Source organism: Acinonyx jubatus, chromosome D4 (assembly GCF_027475565.1).
Source record: "Acinonyx jubatus isolate Ajub_Pintada_27869175 chromosome D4, VMU_Ajub_asm_v1.0, whole genome shotgun sequence".
Taxonomy (NCBI): Eukaryota; Metazoa; Chordata; class Mammalia; order Carnivora; family Felidae; genus Acinonyx; species Acinonyx jubatus.
The window spans coordinates 23,765,711-23,793,629 of NC_069391.1; the positions used below are offsets into that span (position 1 = coordinate 23,765,711).

The 27,919-nt window shown below is 40.6% G+C and overlaps 1 protein-coding gene and 2 long non-coding RNA genes across 11 annotated transcripts in view; 1 reads left to right on the forward strand and 2 right to left on the reverse strand.

Moving 5' to 3' along the window:
- PALM2AKAP2 (PALM2 and AKAP2 fusion) overlaps positions 1–27,919 on the reverse strand; it is a 504,955-nt gene that overhangs the window by 417,226 nt on the left and 59,810 nt on the right. For 4 of the 9 annotated variants that reach the window (XM_027034806.2, XM_027034803.2, XM_053204816.1 and 1 more), the window contains exon 1: positions 25,842–25,859. The exons of 1 other annotated variant lie outside the window; for it this stretch is intronic. In XM_027034806.2, coding sequence (XP_026890607.2) covers positions 25,842–25,846 — 5 coding nt within the window. In that variant the 5' untranslated portion in view covers positions 25,847–25,859. Of the gene's footprint in view, positions 1–25,841; positions 26,037–27,919 lie in introns of those variants that run through there. 4 more of the 9 variants (XM_027034804.2, XM_027034801.2, XM_027034800.2 and 1 more) reach the window with 3 other exon arrangements.
- On the reverse strand, positions 1,737–9,505 carry LOC128312139 (uncharacterized). The gene is made up of 2 exons (XR_008291045.1): positions 7,278–9,505; positions 1,737–3,024 (listed from the first exon to the last, which is right to left on the reverse strand). It is a non-coding gene; the product is annotated as an uncharacterized LOC128312139 (long non-coding RNA).
- On the forward strand, positions 1,740–25,882 carry LOC113592837 (uncharacterized). The gene is made up of 3 exons (XR_003412793.2): positions 1,740–2,095; positions 7,422–7,566; positions 24,374–25,882. It is a non-coding gene; the product is annotated as an uncharacterized LOC113592837 (long non-coding RNA).

Genomic DNA, 27,919 nt, shown 5'->3' on the forward strand with positions numbered 1-27,919 from the left:
ATATTTTCAGTAGAAGATGCAACCGTTTGATTATCTAGTGAACTGTGTACAAAGCAATATTTTTCCTGCAGTGAGCAAAGCAACGTGATCCAGAAACATCAAAACGGCGCATATTCTGAGAAATGGTTCCATTTGTAGCATTCTGATAGCTAACATTCTGGTCATTAGAGTTTACAAATTATGTTTTGAGCTACATTAAACTGCCAGCTTTTATTATAAATCAGGGTGCTTCTCATTAGGATAAACAGAGGCATGGCATGGGTGATGGCTCCCTAATTGCCTTGCCTAGTCCAAGAAAATAAAATCAGATCAAATTACTATGTGTTATTAATCCTCTGAAATTTTTGATTTGGGAAAACTACTATGAACCGCTACAACGACACTTAACCAGAGTCTGATAGCAGAGCAGTGCCTCAGATTAGCATTGTTAGGTTGGTAACAGATGGCATGTAGATGCTCTGTTCCTGTCAAAAAGCCAGAGTCACCTGAATTCTTTGAGCAATGCTTCTACTGCGGATGAAGAGGGGACTGTTAGTCAAACGTAATCTGAAAACCTCGAGGTTCGTTGTGCATTCTGAGAGGTTCTTACAAAATCATTATGATAAGTGTCCAGTGGCATGGAATAAGACAGAGAATTGACGTGTAATTTGAGGGCAGCCGTGGTATTTCTGCACTCTACAGTCAGTCGACACACCCAGCCCTGAAATTTAAATCTCAGCCTACCTTTCCAGCCTTTACTTCTGCTGCTTCCTTTCCTTCTCTCCTCAAACTTCAGTTCCTCTGAAAAGTCCACCATTCCCAGAAAAAAAGCCCATCCTACCCCAGTGCTTCTTGCCAGGGTGGTCCCTCAGTCTGCTTTGGTTTACCTTGCCTCATGATTAGGCTTATACATATCCTTCCACCCTTCTTCTGGACTGTAAGCTCTCTGTAGGCAGGAACCATCTCTACATCCCCATGCTACCATCACTCTTAGTGCAGTGCCCGCCATGGTTTACTACACACGGACTCTCAACGATCTTTGAATTACACTGCTGAACGTGGGTGATGTGTACCTGCAAGCTTGTTGTATTAACTGACATTATGTTTCTGACAGGTCATACACACGCAATAAATGGGGGATGTTGAATCGAATTCTGCCAGAAATTAGTAAGAGTTATCTCTTTCCTATCTGATGGGATATCACAAAGCTACATACAGAGTATTTTAAAGGTGTTCTTACTTAATCTGACATAACATATTGTATTATGTTATATCATATCATATATCATAGCATATCATATTACATCATATCAGTTTTTTCCATTCAACAAACTCAAAGTGTTCATATTCCACTGGAGAAAAAAGACAAGTAGGGGTGCCTGAGTGTCTCAGTCAGTTGAGCATCTGACTCTTGATTTCAGCTCAGGTCATGATCCCAATGTTGTGGGATCGAGCCCCATGTTGGGCTCCGTGCTCAAGATTAAGATTCTCTCTCTCTCACTCTGCCCCCCTCCCCTGCTCATGTACTCTCTTTCTCTCTCTTAAAAAAATCTCTAATATATATATAATATATATTATGTTTATATATTATATTTATTTAATAATTAATTAAATAATTTATTAATTAATTTATTTCTTAATTTTAATAATTTATTAATAATTAATTAAATAATATATTTATTTATATATTTATGAATATATAAAAATATATTTATATTATCTATATAAAGACAAGTAGATAGACAAATGCACTGTTTTTTTTTTTCAACGTTTTTATTTATTTTTGGGACAGAGAGAGACAGAGCATGAACGGGGGAGGGGCAGAGAGAGAGGGAGACACAGAATCAGAAACAGGCTCCAGGCTCCGAGCCATCAGCCCAGAGCCTGACGCGGGGCTCGAACTCACGGACCACGAGATCGTGACCTGGCTGAAGTCGGACGCTTAACCGACTGCACCACCCAGGCGCCCCTGACAAATGCACTGTTTTTGTTAGTTCTTTAACAAACATTTGTTGGGAGAAGACGGTATACAAAAAGAAGTGCTAACCACCAAACTACAACATTTACTGTTAGTGGTTTGAAATGTAACGAACATTCATGTAACTACACTGAAAAGGTAAGCTTTCCATTCTTCTTATACTTATCTTTTCTTCTGTTTTCATTATTGTTTAAACCTAGGGTCCTTCACCTGGGATAGAACTCAGGGGATCCATAAACTTGCACAGGAAAAAAAATTATATATGTATTTTCACTAAATTTCTCTAACTGAAATTTAGTATTTCTTTCAATTATGAATGTAGGTGACAAACCACAGTCGGATTAGCAGTTTATGTGACTTTGTCACCAATAGAAATCACAGGTATTTTCACGTTATATTCCAGTTGTTATAGATATGTTGAAACTACTATTACATTCATCATAACTTGAATCATAACAAATTATTTCTTTGATTTGCTCTTAGGCTTAGTATCTAATGCATGAATAAAAAGTACGTGTCTTATATACCACAGATTTGTTTTTCAAAATATTTTTTTTATTTTTTTAATGTTTATTTATTTTTGAGACAGAGAGAGACAGAGCATGAACAGGGAAGGGGCAGAGAGAGAGGGAGACACAGAATGTGAAGCAGGCTCCAAGCTCTGAGCTGTCAGCACAGAGCCCGACGTGGGGCTTGAACTCACGAACCGTGAGACCATGACCTGAGCCGAAGTCGGACGCTTAACCGACTGAGTCACCCAGGCGCCCCTGTTTTTCAAAATATTTTAATGACTGTATTTCAATATACTTCATAGGATCTTTTAGGGAATCCAGAGGCTTCACCAAACTGCCAAAGAGATCCATAGCACACAAGAAAGTTTAAGGACTCATGATCTATTCCCTGAGTTCCTCCTCTGAGACAATGTCCAAAGCCAAGGGCTGAGCTTTGAGACTTAGTTTCACTGATCCATCCACTTGCTGTGGGACAGTGTTTCTAGCCATGTGTTGGCAGCAGGTGAGGCAGCACACGTCTGTGTTCTCCCGTGCGGCTGTCCTGCTTGGATCACCCTGGAGAGAAAGTGGACATATCCGCAATGAGTCTGAGCCTCTGTGCGTGTGTGTCTGGACTTCATTAATAGAGAAGGGAGTAATTTTACCGATGTGATCTCTACCTTTGCTAATGACAATAAAATAATAGTTTAAACTCAAAAAAAAAAAAAAAAACAACAGAGAAGGGAGTTTAAACATAATCTTCCGTTTGGATGAAAATCAAACCATACACATCCCAGACAGGAGGAAAGAGACTCACAGGACCAGGTGTAGCCAGAAGCACCTGGGAATCTTGATGGACCATAAGGCAAATGTGAGTCATCAATGAAAACTAGTTAGTTCCGAGAGCAAACATGAAATATAACAATAGCATGTAAGAATTAGAAGAAAAAAAAACTCTCTTCTTGCATGAATCTAGAGAGATAGGATTATTATTCCATCTTACAGAGGAATGATTCAGAATGACCAAGGTGACTTTACCAAGTCACACAGATAGTAAATGAAGCATCCTCTCAAACCTAATGACACTAAGATTGTATCCATAATATAGTATTGCCACTTCCAGTAACGATATTCTTACAACAAAGTGCATCTCATTGCCTAAGACCAAAGAAACACTCTAACAATCAACCAAAGGAGTTTCTTTACCCTTTGGGGGGTACATTTTTTTTTAACATAGGTCCAGTTGTGATGGAGAACACTCACCTCTGAACTCACACACCTGGAGACCAGGCTAAGCCAGATAACGTTTGAATTTTAGAGTTCTGTGCTTTGGGGTTTCTCCACATCTCTCAGTGGGGTATGAAAATGTCCAAATATAATTAGTTTGGATCATACCCAAGTGGCACCTGAAGCCCAGAAGTTCAATTGCTTTTCAAAGATCATACAATAAGTCAGAGTTTCCAAAAGCCAAACTCAGTGACAGGGAACATGGGTTCCTTTCCCAAGAGGTAAGTGGTAATTAACTTCTGCCTGGTGAAGGACAAGGTCTATATCCATGAAACAGAAGAGAGCAGGTAATCTGGCTGGTTAAGGAACCTGACCCAACCTCTTCATGTAGCTTCTTGTTCTATACTCCGTTCCCATCCCCATACCATTAGTCTCTTAATGTAGTACTTTGCCCTTCTCTTTCCTGGAACAGCAGTCTCCCTCTACTCTGGCACTTTTCTGGAAAATGAAAGTGGTTTCACTTAAGCTAGTGCTTTTCACAGCAAGCCCTTCACAGACACAGTTTGGCGATATGTAATCTGGAATACTCACAGAGAGAAGCACCAGAGAGAGCTGATGTGGTTTCAGGCACAGAACGCCCTCTTTCAGTAACACAGACCCAGCACTTGGAGAGCTTTTTGGTGCATGGAGATTTCTAAACTGATGCTCCAGAAGTGAAGAGGGACTTCTGTAATCAGAGTTCCCAGGGCAGTTCTAAACCCGAAACTCAAATCTGCCTTTGCCATATTGCATTTCTCAGAGCTCTCACTTCAGAAAGCTGTACACATTGAATCTTACACTTAGATAAAATATTTCAAAGCAAACATGTTATTACTCATTGAAAAAAAAAAGTATTGATTCCCAGCCACCTATGACTTAGCATCTGTTACACTTATCAAACCAAACCATCGGCAGTAATTAAATTTTGGCTTGCCTCTAGCCAGAACAAAAAGCCACTATAACATTTGGGCCAACAATGATTTCCTCTTCCTAGAACTTTAATTTCCTCTGTCTATACCTTGTCACTGCTGGACACCAGCAAGGCCCATAGATGATCTCTCCTAGATAAGTATGTGCCCTGAGATATGGCGTCTATTTGAAAATCTTAATGATTATAAATGAAACCCAGTGTTGTCAGCTTCCAGTACCAAGTGCTTTGCTTCTCTTAGATTGAGTGCAAAGCATGGTAAACAATGGAAAAGGTCACTGAAACAGATAATTTTTCATCACTCTGAAATGAAATGTAGGCCCCGTTCATTTCAGAGGTTTTTAGGGGAATGAAAATTAAGGGTGCAACGCTGGGCAGATGTTATTTGAGGAACTACTGAAATGTAAGGAACAGGAGCTAAGAAAGTAGTCAGAATCTTTTAAATGTTTAGTGCCTATTAAATGCCTCTTGCTAATGCTGTATTGTATAAAAGTGATGCACACAATCGTTTTGTCCTCCACTTCCACTCACTGGCATTGCAAAGAAATCCCTACAAAATCTTCTTGTGTATTCATCATGGCAACAGACAGCATCCATGAGAGAAATCTCTCTCAAGCCTCAGAGCTAGGAAACACTGCTTTCTTCTTAAAAAATATGTGTTTCTTTCATTTGGGTGTTTTGAATCTTGTAACCAATTGCTGTTCCCTCTTCGTTTTGGGCACCAACAAGCATACAGCCAAATTTGCAGCCCGCCTCTCGCAACTGAACAGAGCAATGTGACATACATTTGCTGTGGACTAATCTTGCCCAGCTTTATTCTGTAGTCCCAAAATTCATCTACCTTCTGTCTCGATTTTATCACCCATTTCTTTTTATCCAATTGTATTATTAAAATAACAAACAATAAGGAAATAATATTTATTAAAATAAGCCATCTCAAAGCCTTTTTAGGATGAAACAGTTTTTCTACTAGGTTTTTCTGTTAATGTTATTAGTGTTCATAATTACTTGCTATAGTTAGAGGGCTTCAGAAAGTAGCAAAGATCTCTATGAACTCTGCAGCAACATAATTTCACTTAAGAACTACAGGATCCAGAAACCTCTAAGTTGGGTCCTGTGAAGCATAGAGTAGGTGGTTGGCCAATAAATTTACTTGTTCCTTCATCCACTAGGAACTAGCTCATCATTCTCTCCCAAATCTATCTCAGTTGCTTCCTTTCCTTAAGAATATAAATGTATTCAAGTCTTTCTTATGTACAAAAGAATCTTCCCTTGATCCTACATAACCTTCTAGCTATTGCCCAATGTCATTACTTTCCAATTCAAATTTCTGCAAGACTTTTTTTTAAGTTTTATTTATTCAAGCAATCTCCACATCCAACATGGGGCTCAAACTCATGACCCAGATATTGAGAGTAGCACATTCTTCTGACTGAGCCAGCCAGGCATCCCTCTATAAAACTTCTGTGGCCCTCACTTGCCCTGTCATTCACTCAACACATGGGAATCTCACTTCTACCCCATCACTCCTGTGAAACATCTTTGTCAATGATAACCAATGGATAACTGGTACCCAATTCTAGCATCACTTCTCAGCATTTATCTTACTTAATTTTACTTGATACATACATTCATCTGACTTACTTACTTACTTACTTAATAATACTGAAGCACTTGACATTGTGAACCATTTTCTCTTTCTTGAAGCACTTTGATCCCTTAGATTCTGAGACACCACCCTCTCTTTGACATCTTTCCATCTCTGCTTCTGTATCTCCCTAACTTTGCTCATTCCTTTGCCTTTGCCTATACTTAAAATGTTGGTGCCCCTTCAGAATTTATCCAGGGCCCTTGTCTCTTCTCTCATCCATATCCCTGACTTCAACTATGTGTTGTCCAAATCCATATCACTTCTGATTTAAACCCTGATTGCATGGCCAAGTTCCTACCAGTTATTCCCTTGAATCTATTTGAAAAGTCTTAATGATTATAAACAAAATCTAAAAGTGCCTCAAATCTTAATGACTACAATAAAACACCACAGGAGTCTCAAACTCAGCATGCACACAACTAAACTCATCATCTTTCATCTAAATCTGTTCTTCCCTCCTGTATTTCTTACCTTAATGAAGATACGGACATCCATCCAATTATCATTTCCTCATCCTGAAGTAGTTTTCTCATTAGCTACATTCCAAAATTACAGTGGACAAACAATAATTTCTCTCAGTTACCTCCTCTGTTTTCTTTTTTTTTTAAGTTTATTTATTTATTTTTAGAGAGAGCACACAAGCAGAGGAAAAGCGGAAGGACAGAATGAGAGAGAGAGAGAGAGAGAGAGAGAGAGAGAGAGAGAGAGAGAGAATCTTAAGCATACTCTACACCCAGCACAGAGCCTAATCTCACAACTGTGAGAGCATGACCTGAGCCAAAAGCAAGAGCCCAGTGCTTAACTGACTGAGCCCCCAGGTACCCCTCCTTCTTTGTTTTCTTGGCACACTGTTCACAGAATATATGTCTTGAAATAAATAGAGGTAAAGCTGCCTGATTTTCTGACTAGTACAGTTGATCACCCAAGATGGTGGTGGGTGTGCTCTCTCAACCTTCTTTTGGGGATGTGAGGCTACTCCCTTACCTGAGGCAAAGCATGGATAGGACACTGACTTCTGTCCTCTTCCCAATTCTGTTGACTCTATAATTAGTGGAAATTCCTTCCAGAGCATGACACTAGATCATTTGCCTCAATTTGGAGGATTGAACATTTTTTTTGTCTTTTTAGTATCTTCTGGATATTTTAGTAAGAAATTTTGCATGGCAAACTGCCTTACAAGCTGACTTGATGTGGGAGTCCTTCATCATCATTCCAAAAATTTCTATAAGCATGGTAAACATGAAGAACATCACCTTAGGGAGACAAGACACAGGTAAGAATGGAAAAGTACAACTGGAGAAGAGGCATGCAAACTATCAACTTGTGTCCAGATAAGACTGAAAAGGAAGAAGCACTGACTAAGCAAAGTGATGGCAAAATATTCCCATCAAAGAGGTGTGAAAACCTTTGTTCTTATATTTTAGAATTAGAACAATGATTGGAATGTGAAAGTTGAACTATCCTTGGGATGACTGAGATGTTAACAGTAAACAACTCCATGACTCTAATTATAGATGGAATTCAGCTAACAAAATGATGAGATATGTAGTAAAAAGGAGAGATTAAAAAACAATGGCAAACACATAAGTCAATAATGGCCAAGCAAAGTATGGGAACTCTTCACTTATTTCAAGCTTTTGCCATGATTAGATAATTAGATGAGCCTTGAGCCTACCAATACATAGTCACCAAAATTGGTAATTAATTTGATGATGACTATTACAAAGATAGACACACATTTTTCAAAAGAAAGTTGAAGTATCTGAGTGTCTTTTTTTTCTCTTGGTGTCTTTTACATACAATAAGCCTGAGATGTTTAGAAAGATTACAAATAAAATATAAAGGACTTAAAAGCACTTTGGGCTTACATTCATCCACTAAATTTAAACATGTTAATTCTTCTTTTTTGGGTAAAATATAGTTGATCTTTAAGATGCAGGGATTCCTCTAGGAATTCAGGAAAATTTTCCTTTATACATATTTTCATAAGTAATTCTTTAAAATATATGATTAAAACAAAGAAGCAAGTCAGGCCCAAAGCCTACAGGGAGAAGGAGGTTGTCTATATGGAAAGATTTTCCCATAAGATATCCCTTCAATCTACTGAAATATGTTCTCACCAATTGTCTATATAAAGAAATTTGTTAAATACCTTAAACTTCCTACTAAAACCCCAGGAGGGCCACATGTTAGAAATAAGGGCACCCTAAGCCTAAAGAGAACACTGGACTAAGACTCTCTATTAAAACATAAAATCAGAGGCACCTGGGTGGCTCAGTCAGTTGAGCATCTAACTTTTAATTTCTGTTCAGGTCATGATCTCATGGTTCGTCAAATCGAGCCCCACACTGGGCTCTGTGCTGATAGGGCAGAGCCTGCTTGGGATTCTCTCTCTCCTTCTCTCTGCCTCTCCCCTGCTCTGTCCCTCTCTCTCTCTCTCTCTCTCTCTCTCTCACTCTCACTCATTCAAAATAAACATTTTTTAAAAATAAAAAATAAATTAAAGAAAACAAGACCCCACGAAGTTAAGGGAGTACACCAGTAATTTAATTACCTGGTAGTAAAACATTATTTATAAGAGTATAACTGAATCCAGAATCTCTACAATATATTATCTTTAATGCACATTATATAATTTAAAATTCCTAGACAGATGAAGACAAAAAATGTGACCCATAGTCAGAAGAGAAAAACAGTTCACTGAAACAGACCCACAGAAGACTCAGATATTGGAATTAGCACATAAAGACTTTAAAATAACTGTGGTATGTCCAAAAAACCTACAGGAAAATATGGATATAACAGGTGAAAAGATAAGAAAATTCATAGAGCTAAGAAAGAATCAAAAAGAAATCCTGGAACTGAACACTAAAATATCTGAAATAAAAAATTTGCTGGATAAGATTAACAGCAGACTCCACAATGCAGAAGCAAAAAACCATTGACTGTAAAGATGGGTCAAGAGAAATTAAAATAAAAGCATGATAAAAATAAAAAGATTTAGAAAGAAATGAGTATGCCTCAGTGACATATGGGACAATATCAAGTACTCTAATATATGAATAATTGGGATCCCACAAGGAGAGGATAAAGAATGGGGTGAAAAATGTTTATATGTTGAGATCCAAAAACCCTGTAGGACTATGCATATAAACTTTTGAACAAAATAAATAATGTAGTACTGGAAAATAATAACCTAAGTATAAAATAAATGCCCATGAATCCCTGTGGATACATATACGTATATATACGAATTACTAAATAAATAAATGGTTGAGAAAAAATAAGTGCCCATACAGAGTAATTCCAAATAAATTACCCTGATAGTCCCCTCTCAAGGAGGTGAAGTTTAACTCCTCATCCCTGAAAAAGGGGGAAAAGTAACGTTACAAAGAAGAAACTTGGCAAACACGACCTTGGTCAGGTGATCAAGTTAACAGCATCAGTGATAAGTCATGTTGAATATGTGCACCCCTGTAATGATGTGATGAGACTGGCACCCCATCTTTGTGGTCTCCCTCCAAATAACCATAACCCTGCTCTACTATGAGAAAGGCATCAGACAAACCCAAATTGAGGGAAACTCTATAAAATTGACCAGCACTCCTCAAAACTGTCAAGTTAATTTTAAAAAGTCCAAGAAACTGTGACAGATCAGGGGAAGCTAAGGAAGCATGACTGTACTGTGGTATTCTAGATGAGATCCTGGCACAGAAAAAAGGACATCAGGGAACAACTACTGAAATCTTTATCATGTGTGGGGTTTAGATAATATACCAGTATTGGTTTCTTAGTTGTGACAAATGAACACTAGTAATGTAACAGGTAAACAACATAAGAAACAAGGTAAGGAGCGTATATGAACTCTGAACTGTCTTTGCAACATTTCTATAAATCTAAAACTATTTTACAATAAAAAATGTATTTAAATTTAAAAAGCAAAAACATGAGCAAAGCCTCAATGACTTGTGGGATAGTACCAAACACTCTACTATGTAAAGAACTGGAGTTTCAAAAGGAAAGGATAGAGAATGGAATGGGAAAAGCATTTGAAAAAATATATGCTGAGAATCCTGAAGAACCCCAAGCAGGAAATATTACAAGACAACTACATCTCGGGACATTATCAGTCAAACTGCTGGAGACCAAAGAAAATGAGAAAATCCTAAAAGCAACCAAAGGAAAAAGGCATATTACATATAGGGGAGCAACAATAAAAATTATGACTTACTTAGAAATATTGAAGGTGAAAGACAACAGAATGACGTCTTTAAAGTACTAAAAGGAAAAAAAAAAACCTGTCAGCCTAGAATTCTATATTCAGGAAAAATATTCTTCAAAACTGAAGAATGTCTCAGATAAAAACCAGGATAATTTGTCCCCATCATAAACATGTTACATAAAAACAAGTGGAAAGAATTTCTACAAGCTGAAGGAAAATGATACTAGATGTTAGCTTGTGAGTCAAAAAAGAAATTATAGAGAAATAAGAAAATAATTTCAAACTAAATGTTAATGAAAATGCAACAGGCACCTGGCTGGCTCAGTCAGTGGAGCATACAACTCTTGATCTGGGGGGTCATGAATTTAAGCCCCACGTCAGGCATAGAGATTCCTTAAAATAAAAAAAATGTTTAAAGAAAATACAAGAAATCAAAATATGTTACAAGCAGCTAAAGTACTTAGATGGAAATTTATAACTTGAAATATTCATATTAGAAAAGGAGATCTTTTTAATCACCTAAGTTTTCCTTTGAAGATGCTAGAAAAATAACAAAATAAACGCCAAGTCCATAGAATACAAGAAATAAAAAAGGAAAGGAATGGAAATCAATGAAATGGAAAGTAAACTATAGAGAATGCATTAAACCAAAAGTTGATATTTTGAAAAGATGAGCAAAATTGCCACATCTCTATTAAAACTCATGAAGAAAAAGGAGAGAAAACAGGAATAACAAATATCAGGAATGATATCAGGGACATCACTATAGATTCCTGGGCATATTAAAAAGATAATAAGAGAATACTATGAAAGATTTTATCAACGTATCAACGTATATAACAACTTAGTTGACATGAACAAACTCCTTGGAAGTACAACTTACTGAAAATAACACACACACACAAAATTTTAAATCTGTGTTCTTATATCCATTAAAGAAATGGAATTTGTAATCAAACACCTTCCAATGAAGAAAAAAATCAGCCTAGTAAGTTTCACTGGTAAGTTCTACCAAATATTTAAGGAAGAAATAATACTACTTCTATCTGTACTCATCCAGAAAATATGGGAAGAAAACACTCTTCCCTACTAGTTTTATGATGTCAGCATAACACTGATACCAAAACCTGACAAGGGCACCACAAGAAAGAAAATTACAGGCAATACATTTCATGAACATAGATGCAAAATCCTCCACAAAATATTAGCAAAGGGAATCCACATGATTACTCATTAGACCTAGGAAAAAAGTATCTGACAAATGTAACAGCTGTTCATTTAAAAAACAAAACAAGGTTGATGGGGGGTGGGAGGGAGGGGAGGGTGGGTGATGGGTATTGAGGAGGGCACCTTTTGGGATGAGCACTGGGTGTTGTATGGAAACCAATTTGACAATAAAGTTCATATATTGAAAAAAAATTTAAAAAATAAAAAAATAAAAAATAAAAAAATAAAAAACAAAACAAAAACACTGTCAGCACACCAGGAGAAGAAAGGAACATTCTGAGTTTGATAAAGATCATCTATTAAAATCCTGTAATTGTCTTAATGGTGGAAAGACCAAATCTTTTACCCTCCCCAAATGTAGACCTATTTATAAGCTCATCACCCACATGTAGGTGAGTTTTCTTCATCAGCTGCAAGCCTAAGCCTCCACTCCAGTACTAGGCAGACTTTAGGCCATAATATTACCTCTGATCTCTGGTTTGTGCTTTTCCACCCTACATATCTCTTGTTCTATGAATCAAAACAGCAGTGACTAAAGCTTTGAGAGTATCAAGATAGGCTCCCAGCTGTCAGTGCACACATGGAACCTGCATCTTAGTACCACCTAGAAAGTAAACATGTAAGGATGTGGTTAGACATGATGACAGACGGGCATGCATACTGGATGTGGAACACAGTCCCTATTAGCTTCCAGGGTGATGTTGCAAAGGTGGCGGTATAGGAGACCCCAGCCTCTGTCCCCCAACAAAGATCATCAATTATTAGACAGCTATCCATGATGATGATGCTGAAAAAGAAAACCAAAGCTGGAGACAGCTATCCATGAACAAAAATAGCTCTGAGAGAGATCAGAAGTCTACTTAAGAAACCTCAGTAACATAGTAAAACAAAAATAACCACACAAACAGGGAAGGAAGAACAGCTTCATTTTACCTGGAGCATCCTGTCCCCCAGGATGGCACTGCTCATTGCCAAGAGGGAACTCTCCAGCTAGAAAGAGTGCCCTTCGCTGAGAAAGAGCAAACTGAACAACTAACTTCCCCAGCCTTTTGGGACACTACATGCAGGATCCGCTTGGGTTTCACCTCATCTAGAAACAGGCAAAGCTGAGAGGTATAGAGACAGCTAGGAACAAGGGAAAAAAACAGGAGCTACCAATATCAACCACGCCGTGGGATGATCACATTCCCAGCGACCCGCTCTGCAGCTTTCTCTACTGAAGAAACTGATAGCCACCAAGGATCCCATGCAGATTTCACCAGCTTTTGCCCCCTTGGTTTGTGTTCACAGCTGCCTAAGTCCCTTCCCGCCCTCTCCCACCCTTCTTCCCCCACCCTCCCCACTCCTCCACTACCATCAGAGCCTAGGGTCTGCACCAGCAGTCAGCCCTGGTTTCTGTGGCTATAGAGTGCAAGATGCCAGCCTACACCCCAAGAATGACCAATCTCCTGACGCAGGCAAATCTGGGGAGTGGGTGACAAGGGCCAAAGCTTTTCTATCAACCTGGGGATTTTGGTCTTAGGAATCCTTTTAAAATTCCCAAGGTAAGGATGAAGGGGAGGAAAGCTGAAAGTACCAAAATAAGACACAGATATATAAGAAGAGTGGCATTTTAGAAGGAGGTCTTGAAAAATAGAGTTTCATACACACACTCACACACACACACACACACACACACACACACACACACACACACTCCTCATATTTGTTTCTCCAGGACATGACATTCCTACTCTTCTTGCACTAAAGTCATATGCACACCACCATGATATAATGAAATGTTTCTAATTGCAAGACCTGGAGAGTGGAACTAACAGGAAGGTACATTGTGTGGCTGACACAGGCTGGGGTGGGGGGGCGGGGGGAGGACAGACATACTGAGAGCCCTCAATAACTGTGCTTTAATTCCTGAAAATGTAACTAAATTTAAAGAGCCATCATTTTATTAAGCAACCAAGAATCCACAACAGAACCTTGTTCTGTACAGTTTAGTTCTCAAATATGTATTGTCTTTATAATACTTAGCTCCCATAACAAGGAGTTTGGGAGCTATTTTACACCTCACATAAATGAAAACACAACTTAATAATATGTTTGAATTATCCTTTATGAAGTAGGTCACTCTTCCCTGGCTTCCAAGAGTAAAGATGCTTAAGTTTGTCAATCTCATTCACACAACATAATACTGGGGCACCTGGGTGGATCAGTCAGTTAAGCATCCAACTCTTGATTTCAGCTCAGGTGTTGATCTCAGGGTTGTGAGTTCAAGTCCCACATTGGACTCCATGCCTAGTGTGGAGCCTACTGAAAGAGAAGAGAAGAGAAGAGAAGAGAAGAGAAGAGAAGAGAAGAGAAGAGAAGAGAAAGGAAAAGAGAAAAGAAAAGAAAAGAAAAGAAAAGAAAAGAAAAGAAAAGAAAAGAAAAGAAAAAAAAGAAGGAAGAAGGAAGGAAGGAAGAGAGAAAGGAGGAAGAAGGAAGGAAGGAAGGAAGGAAGGAAGGAAGGAAGGAAGGAAGGAAGGAAAAGAAAGAAAGGGAAAGAAAGAAACAAACAAACAGACAAAGAAAAAAATGTAATACTACAAGCTATTTGGTCCTAACATATCATGTTCAAACTCACATGAGTATCAGATTTATAGAATCATTCCTTGACATTTATATCAAGATATTACTGATTTGCAGACTCTTGAGACCACAGATAATTAGATTCACTAGCTATTTTTTTAAATATTAAGGAACTGGCTAAAGAAAAATATTTTTGGATTTTAAATTATGTATGACCACAAAAATTTTCAAATTCATATTTTAAAAGATAAGACTACATTTATCTGCCTTATAAACACTTTTTGACAACCTCTGATCCTGTTCTGATTTTCCAAAAATATAAAGACTTTATCTATTCACATGGAACTGCCAAGTTATGCCAACTAAAATGAAAAGTCTGGTTTTGCTCTGTAGATTGGCCTGTTTCACACACAGTTTGCTGAGCTCCAGTTCTGTTTTGAAGGAGGACGTGTAAAAGAATGAGGCCCTCACTTCTGGCATTATGTTCAGCCCTACACTGTGTCTTTGCACTGTGAAGCTGTTACTCAAAGTGGGGTCTGTAGACCACCAGCAGCAGCATCCTCTCCCGGGAAGCTTGCTGGGAACACAGACTCTCCAATCCCACCCCACATTTACAGAATCAGGATCTGCGTTTTAACACTATTTCCAGGTGATAGCTATGCACTTCACAGCGTGAATCTCTGAGGAAATGAGACCTTGTTGCTGGTGTCATTAACTTTAAATGCTGGGCACTTCCCTCTTGGAAGATAAGAAGTTAAGGAAAGCATTGGAAGGATGGAGAACTCCTGATTGTTTCTAGATCAGCTTTACTGTTTCTCTAAATGGCTAATCTGTACAGTCTGGCAGATCTTAATGCCTTTCAAAAGTTAGAGGGCTTTGATAGTATTTCAACAAAGATGGCTAAAACAAATCAAATACTGTGTCGAAAAAAAGCCTAGCAGTGACCTGTAAATCTTAAGTGTTTGTGTTTGTTTGTTCTGTTTGCTTTTTTCCTTTGTTTTGTCTGACCTTATTAGTGATCCCACTTTGCAAAGTCATCTGGAAAACTGAGTCTCTGATTCCTCAAGGGGGCAGCCAATCACCACGATACTGATGGTAACATGCATGGTCGTGGAGGTAGCATTAGCCATAGGTTCATCATTGCAAACAAAAACATGACTGTCAATTATTCAAACTAGTTTTAACATTGGAGTTGGCTTGGCAAGTGTTTTAGAAAGTGACTTAAGAAGTTGTTAAGATGGGGGCGCCTGGGTGGCTCGGTCGGTTGAGCGTCTTGACTTCTGCTCCAGTCAAAATCAAGATCTCATGGTTCAGTTCATGAGCTCAAGCCCCACATCAGGTGCACTGTTGTCAGCCGATCAGCACAGAGCCTGTTTCAGATCCTCTGTACCCATCTCTCTGTGCCCCTCCCCTGCTTGTGCTCTCTCTCTCTCTCTCTCAAAAAATAAATAAAACATTTTTTAAAAAGTTGTAAGATGACTAGTCCAGACATTAAAAACAAAGTGCTTATGTGCTAAATTAATTTCAGGGGCTAAGAATTAGGCTTGAATTTTAACCTCATATAGAATGCCTGAGCTCTTAGATTCATTTAGGCTCCTGTCACTTGCTATGTGCTTCAGACAGTATCCCGTCAAAACTTCCGCCAGCATAGCACACTTTATTATATAATAACTTGGCCAATTATGTTTGTTCCTCATTAGACTATGGACTCCATGAAGGCAGGGACTGTCGTATTCCTTTTTGTATCACAGGTACCTAGAACAGTGTACCAGTGCACATAGTGGGTACTTAATAATTATGAGTGAAGTGAATGAATAAATGAACATAACTGACAGAGATATGGAAGCACTTAAAGTAGGACAAGCAGTCTAAATAACTCATTAGGTATAAAATACTATATAAAATGGAGTAAAATATCTTTAAAGCCCATCTATTCAGAACTTGTAACACACCTTTTGATTAGACCATATTTTATGCTTTTGTGCTATCTGTGAAAAAGATTAAACATGATGGGATAGATTTTATTGATTTGACAGCAATTTAGGAAGGATTCTTTTAGATGCTATTGATAAGTTAAATCACCACTTATATTTAAACAGTAGGTCAAATACAATGAAGTTCTATTCACAAAAACAGAATTTTTGCTAGTACAGTTCCTTCCTATTAGGAGAAGAAATAAAATTTCATTTCCTTAAATAAAATTCTAATCGAGCCACCTCATCACTGAGATTGGTGCTCCCTCTGAGGAGTCAAATTTGGGCAATTTTTATTCTAAGTTACAAGAAAGATGACATTTTCAATGGGAAGCAGACTGACACTTCGGTAGCCTGTGGCAATGGAGATTCTCCTTCTTGAATAAACTCATAACAATTATCAAACAGCTTCTTCTAATTTTGGAGCCTTGAGCTTCAATGACCAGAATGTGTAAACAGACACAAAGTTGCCAAGTTCCATCCTGGAAACCTGAAGTGTATTTTTTCTTAAACTTCAAACACTTTTATCCTTTGCACACTCTGTGAGTTGGGATCCCAGCCGGAAGTAGATGGCATGCTTACACTGGAGAATTAGAGGAGCTTAATAAAGGGACTGCTTTACAAAGGCATGGGCAGAGTTATGGGAAACCAACAGGGATGGCGAAACACCAGGGGCTAACCAAGTGGGGAGACCAGTCATAGCCTCACCTACTCCTGAAGGGGCAAGGGGAGGGAGAGGTCACCAGAACCAGGAGGGAACTAGAAGTAGAGTGTAGGTGTGGGCTGCAGGCAGGAGCTGTGGCCTTCAGATGAGGAAAGCAGACAATGCCAACTCCCTGCCCTGTAGGAAGGGAGACCATAGAGTAAGTCCACTGATGTCACTCTTCTTCTGCCCTGGGCTCTTCTGCTGGTGCTTTGCACTGACCCAACCCAAAGGGCGAGAAAGCCTCACTGCTGTAGTCCACACAGGTCAGCCTCAAAGGACGTTAAGCAGGGGAGGAAGGTACAGAATGGATTTGAAGGGTGAGACAGAGAATACCCACTATGCACACCTCCTCCAAAATTCTTCTGCTCTGAAGTATTTATAACATCATTTGCAAACTTATTCTGCCATATACGTTGCTAACAATCGATTGGGAAAAAAAAAGATCTATAATAATAAATTTTCCAGGAACAATGACATTTGCTAGTTCCTCGTATTTTCATGGGAATGTAAGATTCACCGATTCTTTCACTCGGAGACATGGTAAAGGCAGGTTTTCTCTATATCTCCCTGAAACCTGCCAAAAATGAATGAAAAGAATGAAAAACCGGGGGGGGGGGGAATTTACTGACTATGAAAGTAGCAGAATTAAGATTCCCAAACCACAGACTATAAGAATTATCTGCCAAAAAGAGTAAAAATTTTATTAAAGCAGTGGACAGCGCAAAAAGGTGAATCTATACCTCTAGAGATGTCAATTGGCTTTCAAAAATTGCTAAGTAAAGAGAGAACCCACAGAGGCCCAACATTGGAATGGTGACGAGTGGTACCACCAAGTCACAAGAGACATGGGAAACAGCTGTGTGGAGGGGCTGGGTCCATATCAGACAGTGCAAAAAGGAAGTGTCACTGATGGAGGTACTACTGTGTGAACTATCTATTATCAGTGAAAGTCTGACATTTAAAAACTTAATATAGAGGGGCGCCTGGGTGGCTCAATCAACTGAGCGTCCAACTCTTGATTTCAGCTCAGGTCATGATCTCACAGTTCATGGGTTCGAGCCCCAAGTCCGGCTCTGTGCTGATAAGAGATTGGGATTCTCTCTCTTCCTCTCTCTCTCTCTGCCCCTCTCCCGCTCACTCTGTCTCTCAAAATAAACTTTTTGAAAAATTAAAAACTTAATATAGAGGACTAGTCTGGACACATAGAGGGTTGTCATAGTCTACCACAGTCTAGCCATAGTCTGGAGGTAAGAGATGTAGTGAAACAAGAAGGAAAGTTAACAATTACCTTTGTAGATGACTTGACCTTTCCCCTCTGTTCGCAGATGCTCAACAGAGTCAACCACATAGTGACAAATAAGCACCAAATATCCGTCTGCTCCCCCCACTTCAACATACACATGTGCACACATACACACACACACACACACACACACACACACACACACAGTGTGTGATCTATCTTAGTGACCTGCTTACATACTACAAGGCACTTCTAGAGCAAAAGACACGGTACAGTTTTAAGAAACATTTATGGGACAAAATATCTCATCTAAAGTCACTGTCTTCCCCAAACACTGTCTCCCACTTATTCTTGGGCAAATAGAAGGTTTGGATAAATTACCTCCATTCAGAAATGAGTAATAAATGCTGTCAACATGCATAGACCCTTTATGTTTGATTATTATTTTTTAAAAAGAGAGGAAAGATTTACAAGCAAAAGGCAGGTAAGCGTATTCAGAAAAATAACACAAGAAATAAATAAAATTTTCAGATCAATCCTCCATGCACTCAAAGAAATTAAAGAAAAACAACTCTTTTAAAAAATGTGCAAAATGAGACTCATAAATATGGAGAACAAACTGAGGGGGGCTGGAGGGGTTGTGGGAGGGGGGGTGGGCTAAATGGGTAAGGGGCATTAAGGAATCTACTCCTGAAATTGTTTCACTATATGCTAACTAATTTGGATGTAAATTTTAAAAAATAAAAAATAAAATAAAAAATAAATAAAAATAAAAATAAATTTAAAAAAAAGAAAAAATGTGCAAAATGAGTGGCGCCTGAGTGGCTCAGTTGGTTAAGCACTGGATGTCAGCTCAGGTCATGATCTCAGGGTCTGTGGGTTCAAGCCCCACATCAGGCTCTGTGCTGACAGCTCAGAGCCTGGACCCTTCTTCAGATTCTGTGTCTCCCTCTCTCTCTGCCCCTTCTCAGCTCACGCTCTGTCTCTCTCTCTCTCTCTCTCTCAAAAATAAATAGACATTAAAAATTTTTTTAAGAAAAAAACTTAAAAAAATAAAGTGAAATAAAAATGTGCCAAATGAGCTGGAGGAGTCAGAAAACAAATAGAAGATGACAATAAAACCATTACAGAAATGAAATCTACATAAAATAAGTAAGAACTAAACAAATATTGCTAAAAACAAAAGTCAGTTGCCTAGAGGATAGACTTTAAACTGTAATGAAAACTTACAGGAAAAAATGTAAGCAATTGAAGATAGTTACGGAGGGTACTAACTAATAGATGCACCTATAGTAGATAAAGAGGACAAGGAGGCTGTTTAATTGAAAGCCATAAAGAAAATGTCTTTACAAAAAATAAAGGAAAATATAAGTCTTCAGATCCAAGGGATGTACATATTTTCCAGGAGAAACTGACACAGTGACTTGCAGTAAGAAATATCACAGCAAAGTTATTAAAGTTTCATGTTCAAATATAATTCTATCAGCACCAATGCAAAAAAAAAAAAAAAAAATTGCCAGAGTGGGAGGGGAGAGAGGAGGTAAGCCAGGTACAAAGAGGAAATAATCAGGCTAGCCTCACACTTTTCCAGAGCAACAGTCCATGCCAGAACACAATGGAACAATGCCTTATAGAATTATGAGGGAGGAAAATACATGAATCTATAATTTTACAAACATCCAATTTGTTTGTTCATAGAAGCAACAGAAAGGCATTCAGAATATAACACCCTTGGGCCCTGTTTGAAAACAGCACCTTACTATTAAACACTAAGTCAACACAAAATGCTCAGGAAAGAGGATGCCTATGAGGAAGGGGCTGGTGGGGATCTTGACTTTATCCAGATCGCAGACTAACACTGAGCCCACAAAGCATGGTGCTGCCTCAGGACCTTTGCAACTGCTCTTCCTTCTGCATGACTCATCTCCTCACTTTGTTCAAGTCTCTGTTCAAACTCTCCCGCTCAGAAACCTGTCTCCTGACTACTCTATCAAAAATAACCTTCCCTTGGGGCGCCTGGGTGGCTCAGTTGGTTGAGCGGCCGACTTCGGCTCAGGTCATGATCTCGCGGTCCGTGAGTTCAAGCCCCATGTCGGGCTCTGTGCTGACAGCTCAGAGCCTGGAGCCTGCTTCAGATTCTGTGCCTCCCTCTCTCTCTGCCCTCCCCCACTTGCACTCTGTCTCTCCCTCTCTCTCAAAAATAAATAATCATTAAAAAAATGTTTAAAGGAACAGTACCTAGTGCAATCAAGTGCATTCAGTTGACTGAATGAACTGGGAGGATTATGTTGACAATTCAAAACTGCAAATGTTAAAACTTTGAAAATGTAAAACTAACAGTATAACTGCAACAAATGGTAAAAGGAGGGCTGAGTGGTAGAGTCTCGTTTCCTCAGTTGTAAGGAATCAGTCAATAAAGTCAAAATTGGACAAACTCTACAAAAACCTCCTTGATCGCTTTTTAAAGTTAATTAGGTATTTTAAGTTTTGCCTTTGCAAATAATTTTCATTCTCTTCTGGATTTAAGCTTGCTGTTTGTATTTTATGACTCCCTATTGCTGTCTGAAAAAAATGACCAGTAGCCCAGAGGCCCTCAGTCCAGGAAGGGCAAAAGCACAGACTGACCACTGATAGAGTGGTCACATAAAGTTAGAGGCACCAAGTATAAGTGTATTACTCAGATATAAATCTATAACGTAGCTAAGGTTGTCAAGGATTGAGGAAACAGGGACTCAAATATTCCTTGTGGCAATGTGCTCTGACAATATATAGAAAAAATCATAAAATGCATACTCACTTATTAAGCGATTCCATTTCTGGAAAGTAGTATATGGATTCACTTGCAGGATGTACAAAGATGTTCATTGCAACATTGCATATAATAGCAAAAAAAAATGGCAACAAACCTAAATCTTCATCAAAGGGACTGATGAACTATATTCCAAAAGTAACTGCTAAGCAGCTAATAAAAGCCTATGTGATAGGTGTGTATATATCGATATATAAAAGTATGCACAATATATGAAGAGGAAAAAGCAAGCTACAGAATAACAAGTGTGGTAGGACTTAATTTATTTAAAAGGAAGTATTTAAACTTCTATAAGTATGTGTTCCCAACTCTGTTTTGTTGCATGGAAAATAGGAAGGATACCTCCAAACTGTTCATGGTAATGCTCTAGGGACTAAGACTTGGGGGAAAGAGTAGTGAAAGGGATAGGTTTATTTCATAAACTGAACCCCAAGCCACTTGAATTGTTGTAAAAAGCATACATTACTTTCGTCACAAAAATTAATTTTTAAAGGCCTTACACATTCTCAAACATAGTTACTCAATGCCTACAACATGCCGAACACATAAAATGGCACACTTTGTGTAACAGGACAGACATAGCCAAGGAAAATGGTTCAAGGTCATATGGCACCCATAGTCACATTGAGACTAAACAGAAAGTTCCTTGAAGACAGGATCAGGTCACCATTTATCCCCAGGACCTATCGCAGTGCTTGGCACATATAAAATATTCAATATGTTTGCTGCATAAGGGTGAACGCATGAATGAAGGCATATGCTAAGAACCAGAAGTCAGCTGTGACTCAGTACCCCTTCCACGCTTATCCCCTCATGAGCCTAGATTTGTTTCTGTGAAAAAGCAAACTTTAGCTTAGATGCTTCGGGATCTCTTCTGGATGCTTGAAACTTGTCCTGTGGCTAAGTGTCTGTGAAAGCAGGCCCCTGACAGGCAATGGGAAATGTCATTTTTCTGAGTCCCATCAAGTCAGAGCCCCAGTGCTGGCAGAGATGGCGGCAATTGAAAGAGTTCCCGTGCTATGTCCTCTGTGCCTTTCAGCTCTCATACTGTTTTGGAGACTGTGTTCTAGAGAAGCGTCCAGCAAAACCTATAGGTGTGGTACCAAATTAGTAACCGCATATGCTGAAGTTTGTTCCCACATACACATTGTTCTCACACTCAACCCAACAAGGAGGGCAGCCAAGTACAGTCAGGACCGTCTTTGCTTGTTACGCATGTTTTCTCCTATTTCAACTAAGATGCTCTTGTTTTTTGAAAACCAGTAAGGCTCGTGAATAAATGATCGTATTCTTATTTTCACTCCATTTCATTTAAAATTAGTGACCTCGAGGGGCGCCTGGGTGGTCAGCTGATTAAGCGTCCGACTTTGGCTCAGGTCATGACTTCACATGAGTTCAAGCCCCGCGTTGGGCTCTGTGCTGACAGCTCAGAGCCTGGAGCCTGCTTCGGATTCTGTGTCTTCCTCTCTCTCTGACCCTCCCCAGCTCATGTCTGTCTCTCTCAAAAATGAATAAACATTAAAAAATTAAAAATTAAAAATAATAATAAAATTGGTGACCTCGGCTTATTCAAAACTATCAGGTACTGGCACACCACAAGCTGGCTGGTTTTTAAAACTGATAATCCCCCTTCTCCTGTTGCAAACGTTTGCAGTATTCTGATGCTTGCCTATGACACATTTTCTATGTCATCCATTTTACATACCTTCAGAAGGAAAGGCAATTTTAGCTTTTTGTACTTTGAAGCTTTGAAGATACAAAACACAAATAATTACCATCACACCCATTCGTAAAGCTCCTTGTGGCACCCCGTTGCACTTAGCAGCATCTCTAAACCATCTTTTCCTCACTGCCAAAACCCCAGCCATACTCCCCTTCTTTCAGTTCTTCTAACCTGCCAAGGATCTCTGCTGCCCCAGGGCCTTAGCATGTGCCATTTTCTCAGCCCAGAGTGCTTCCTCCCTCTACTCCTCACCAAGCCAACTCCTACTCATCCTTCAGATCTCACATTAGATATCATCTCCTCAGAGGGGCTTTGTTGACCTCCTAATCTAACCTATATTCCCTTCCTGTTATTTCCTCTGCATCATTTCCCTCATGGCATTTATTGCACTTTGTATTTGTATATTCATTTGTATATTCATTCATTCATACAAATGATTCATTTGTATTTGTATATTCATTTACCGCTTTAACATCTATCTTTTCATTAAACTATGAACTTCAGATGACAATCATGCCTGCTCTGTTGACCAGTGCTAATCTCAACAAGTATTTGTTAGCTAGTTGAAAAAATTAAAGAAGGAAGAGAATTTTATCCCCCCCTTTCAATTCTTTTCCATAAACATAAGTTGAAAATGATAAGGAAGGAGAATGGAGTTATATCTTAGATGAGATTTTTGAGAGGGTTTAGATAGAGGGGAAGAACAGGATTTGAGAAATTTGGTTACACCCAAGACAGGAAAAGGTAGTATTCTGAAAGAAGAAAAAAAGAGTTAAAAAGTGAATTATATTAATAAAGCAATGGAAGTGGGAGAGTGAACAGATTAGACAGCTGGAAAGGCAGGAGGTTAACTGGAAGGTGAGGAGGACCTTGAAATGTCACAGGGGGACAGGAAAGCCAGGGCCAGGCTGATCAGGAGAGAAGGGGGCTGGCTGGGACACCAATCTGAACCCTGCAGAAGGACAGGGAAGAGCATGATACGGAAAGCCTGTGTTCACCAGGAATTCCACGCGGGAGGTAGGCACACCTGGAACAAAAACTTAGCTGGAGGATGGAGAGAAGATGAGGGAAAGGTCTGGGGAAGGAAGCTTACAAATCCTGTGTGCCGTTCCTCAGTTACTGAATGCTCAAGTTGTAAGTCTGGAAGGTATGTTATACATTAGAGTATTCATGTGAGATGGTAAAGATGAGAATTACTGTCCTGGCAAACAGCCAGGGTACCCTTTAACCTTCCACCGTGGGACCACTAGACCTACATTCATCCTCTTATAAAGGGCAGTTTCCATGTCCAAAAAAAAAAATGGCATTGGGCAATAAGAACAGAACATGCCAGAAGCCAAGTCGTCCAGCTTCTACCCTGTGTACTCAAGCCTGCTATGTCTCCTGGTTGCTTCTGAACATCTACAATGGTATCTTGAGAATTGTGTTACTCTCAGTTGCCCTTGGGGCATTAAGTTTCTTTATAAATTGTCTGGGGGAAAATAAAACACCCTGGCACCAACCTGAGACCCCACAAAATGTCAACGAGGACTCCTGGAGACCACAATAATAATACTAGATAATAGATAATATTTATAGATAATAGATGATATTTATTGAGCTTTCTTTGTTCCAGGTTCGAAGACCATCAATATGTACCAATTTGTTTGATCTTCAGAAAAATCTCATGAAATAGTTATCATTCCTGTTTCCAGAAACGAGGCCCAGAGAGACTGACGTCATTCAGCAAAATGCACAAGGACTCAAGCCCAGAAAACCGATTCCAGAGACTTGATCATTAACTCCTTAAATTCATATATACCTTACAATCTACAGAGTCCTCTAGAAGATACAGAAATATTATCTGATCCTCTCAACAATGCTTAGAATTAAGTCAGGAACATCTTTGTCTCCACGGTACACATAGGGAAACTGAGGCTCGGAGATATTAAATTACTGGTACAGAAAATCAGTAACACTAGTGCCAGCCAAGTCAGGGGCTGAAAACTACAACTCCTCACTCCTAAAATGCTGCACCACCTCTGACTTCTGCTTTAGCAGCCTTGTTGGTGAGGATTAAATTACATTTACACAATCAGATATGCAGAGGGATGACAGCTGCATCTACGGTTTATTGGGTTTGGCATGAAGATCCCAATACCTGAAAACTGGTCGTTATCTCTAGGCTGAAATATGATTTCATACAGCCCCAATGTCAGGAAGTATCCGTGGGAAGAGAACAGGAGGCGGAGAAGCTGACCAAGTGAGCAGTATCTAATAGCTGGCTCCAGAATTCACCCTTTCTTGGAGCCTGTCGCCCGTCAAAGTGGCCCTGCTGCGGCAGGAGCCTGAGAGAGTGACCAAAAGGCAACGCCGGGATGCAAAGGCTGAGGGGAGAGAAACCCCAGTTCGAACCCAAGACCGAAGCCCTTTATTGTGTCTTTTCTGGTTAACGCCCCTCCTGCCTCCCTGCCCTCTCTTCCCCAACCCTCCCATTATGTGCCCACGGTGCCAAACGTTGTAAGTCAACCCCCCGGCTGCTGCTCCTACCTTTCTGTCTCATTTCTCAATTACCCCAGGAACAAATCAATAATTTTGGGTCGTCTGCTGGTTTCTAGTAGCCAGGGCATTGCAGCTCTGTCTCATATTACCCACTAACTCATCATCCTTCCATTACACAATTCACACCGAACCACATTTGCTTCCGATCCGCAGTGACACCCCCCCCCCTTTTTTAACTGCAGTCCAATAATGCTGACATGGTTAGGAATCGGAAGTAATGGCTATTCTCAGCCAACTCCCTGAGAATCGGAAGCTTGGGGCAGGGATGGGGAACCCTAGGACGTGCTTCCCTCCTTAGCAGCAGCGTCCCCTCCGGAGGCCCTGCTGGCCAAGAGGCAGCCGCACAAAACCACTCATCCCGGGGCTCCTGCCCCTTGGCTCCAGCCCCTGCCACTGCTGCTATAGAAACACCAGGCGTACACACTGGGCTGAAATTAAACACCCATCCGGGACTGGGACCCGAGCCCGCATCTGCCTGCTGCCGCGGTCGCCATGGCAACATGCCGAGAGGAGGGCAGCGAGCCGCGCGCGGGGATACTCACTCCATCGCGGGGCTCTGGGCGGCCGGGCGCGCTGCTGCGGGGCTCACCGGCGCTGCTCGCCTCTGCCGGAGCCGGGCGCTCTGGCCGCGCCGCGCGCGAGGTGGAGCCGCAAGCTTCTCCCCTCCCCGCCCGCACCCCCTCCCCCCCTTGAGGGTTGAAAGTGAACGCTCCGGCTCTCTCAGCTCCCAGCCTGCGAATAAAACGGGAAGCAATTGGATAATGTTGTTCGCTGGGCGCTAGACAAGCCACTCCACTTAAATGTTTCGGGAGGGAGCGCTCTGGCAGCTGCGCGCCGGGCGGTGTGGCCACCAGCGCGCAGTGCTGGGGCGCCCGAGGCGCCAGGTGCGCCCGCGGTTCCCCTGGGACGGGCGGCGCTGCACGGAGACGCCGGGGACGAGTGGGAGGGCAGAGGGGCGGCTGCGGCGGTGACACAGCCCAGAGGGTTCGAGGAAACGATTGAGTCATCGGCAAGGTTGCAGCTCTTGCAGATTTGAAGTTGCAAAAGAAAGAAGCGTCTAGCAAATAACAAGTACTGCCCCCAGTGGGTCGGGCATGGGTTCGGAAACGCCATTGTGCCAGCCCAGCGGGCAAACGTCTGAGTTTCCCAAGGAAAACTCCAGCTGCGTTGCGGCGCCTCAATGCGGTGTTTGAACCCTTTGGCGACCCCACGCCCTTCTTACCCCTCCATATTCTGCGTATTCCTGCCCACTAGAAAGATATTGTCCAGTGTCACTTTCCTTAGCGCCTTCTTTGAAAACAATAGATACATTGAACAGTGGTTTCCCAAATCACCACAGCCCCACCCCAGAGTTATAAGCCTCCCCCGGGCATATATGCCCTCCCTGTAACCCCTCAGAGAATTGCCTACTCTTAATGGTTTCCCAGGTGGGGACCTGGCTCCCACTCAGGTGCCCTGCACCTGCTGCAATAAAGAATGGATGGGACAAGCTTTAGGCTTTCATTGTGTAGTTCTGCCCGGTCTCTCTGCCAGTCCGTGTCTGCCAGGTGCTGAGGATGCAGCCCTATCCATAGTCATCACAGTCCCTGCCCTAGTGGAGCTCCCCCGGTAAAGCAGAAAGACAAAGCACAGAGAGAGAGAAGTCAACATCAACAGAGATCGAAAATATTGCTATAAAAATAAGTAATAAGACATCAAGACGAATGTTTTAAAATTAAGTTATGATGATGATTGCACAAATTTGTGAGTATACTAAAAAGCACTGAATTGTACATTCTGGCTGAATTTTATGGCATATGAATTATACCTTAATAATGCAGTTTTGTAATACACACACACACACACACACACACTCCAATGGAGAGTAAGAGAGAAGTAGACCCGCTAAGTTAAGGCCTCAGGAAAGGAGCCCTGAAGAGACTGGCCCAAAAGGGGAGGGGGCTCCAAAATGCAGCCCCATCTATAACCCTTAGATGTTATAAGCTCTACACAAGCAAGGGGCTGGAAGGAGACGGGTACAAAATGTTCAGAGGGGAATGCATTGCTTCTCCTTTCCTTCTGGAAAGTGAGCCACAAAGTCAAACCCAGTGACAATTCACAGGGCTTTTGGTGGAAAGAGATTCTGGGTCATTTACAGGTTTCCATTCACAGAGAATCGAGTATGAATTTGAAGATCACAAAACCCTCCCTCAACCTATGTCCCTCTCCAGGTACCATCCCACCCACCTTTTACTGGTCCCCTTCATAGCCAAGCTTCTTGAAAGCATTGCCTGCACTCACCACCTCTCCATCCTCAGATTTGTTCCCGGTAGCTTATAGGATTAAGCTCAACCAGGAAAGAGATTCGTTTGACGTATCTTAAAAGTACAGAGATGAGTAGTCCTGGACCAGGTTAGCATCTCTCAAAGAGCTAAGAGACCCAGGCTTCTCCAAAATGTTCTCGTCATTTGTGGTCTCCCTTTCTGAAGTCATTTCATGGTCCAAGTTGGCTGCTCCAATGCCAGCCATCATGTCTGCATTTCAACCAGCACAAAGGTAGAAGGAGCAAAGAAGAAAGGGCAATGGAAGCATGCCAGCTACCTCTTCTGGAAGGCTCCCAGAAGCTGCCTCAGGACGTTTT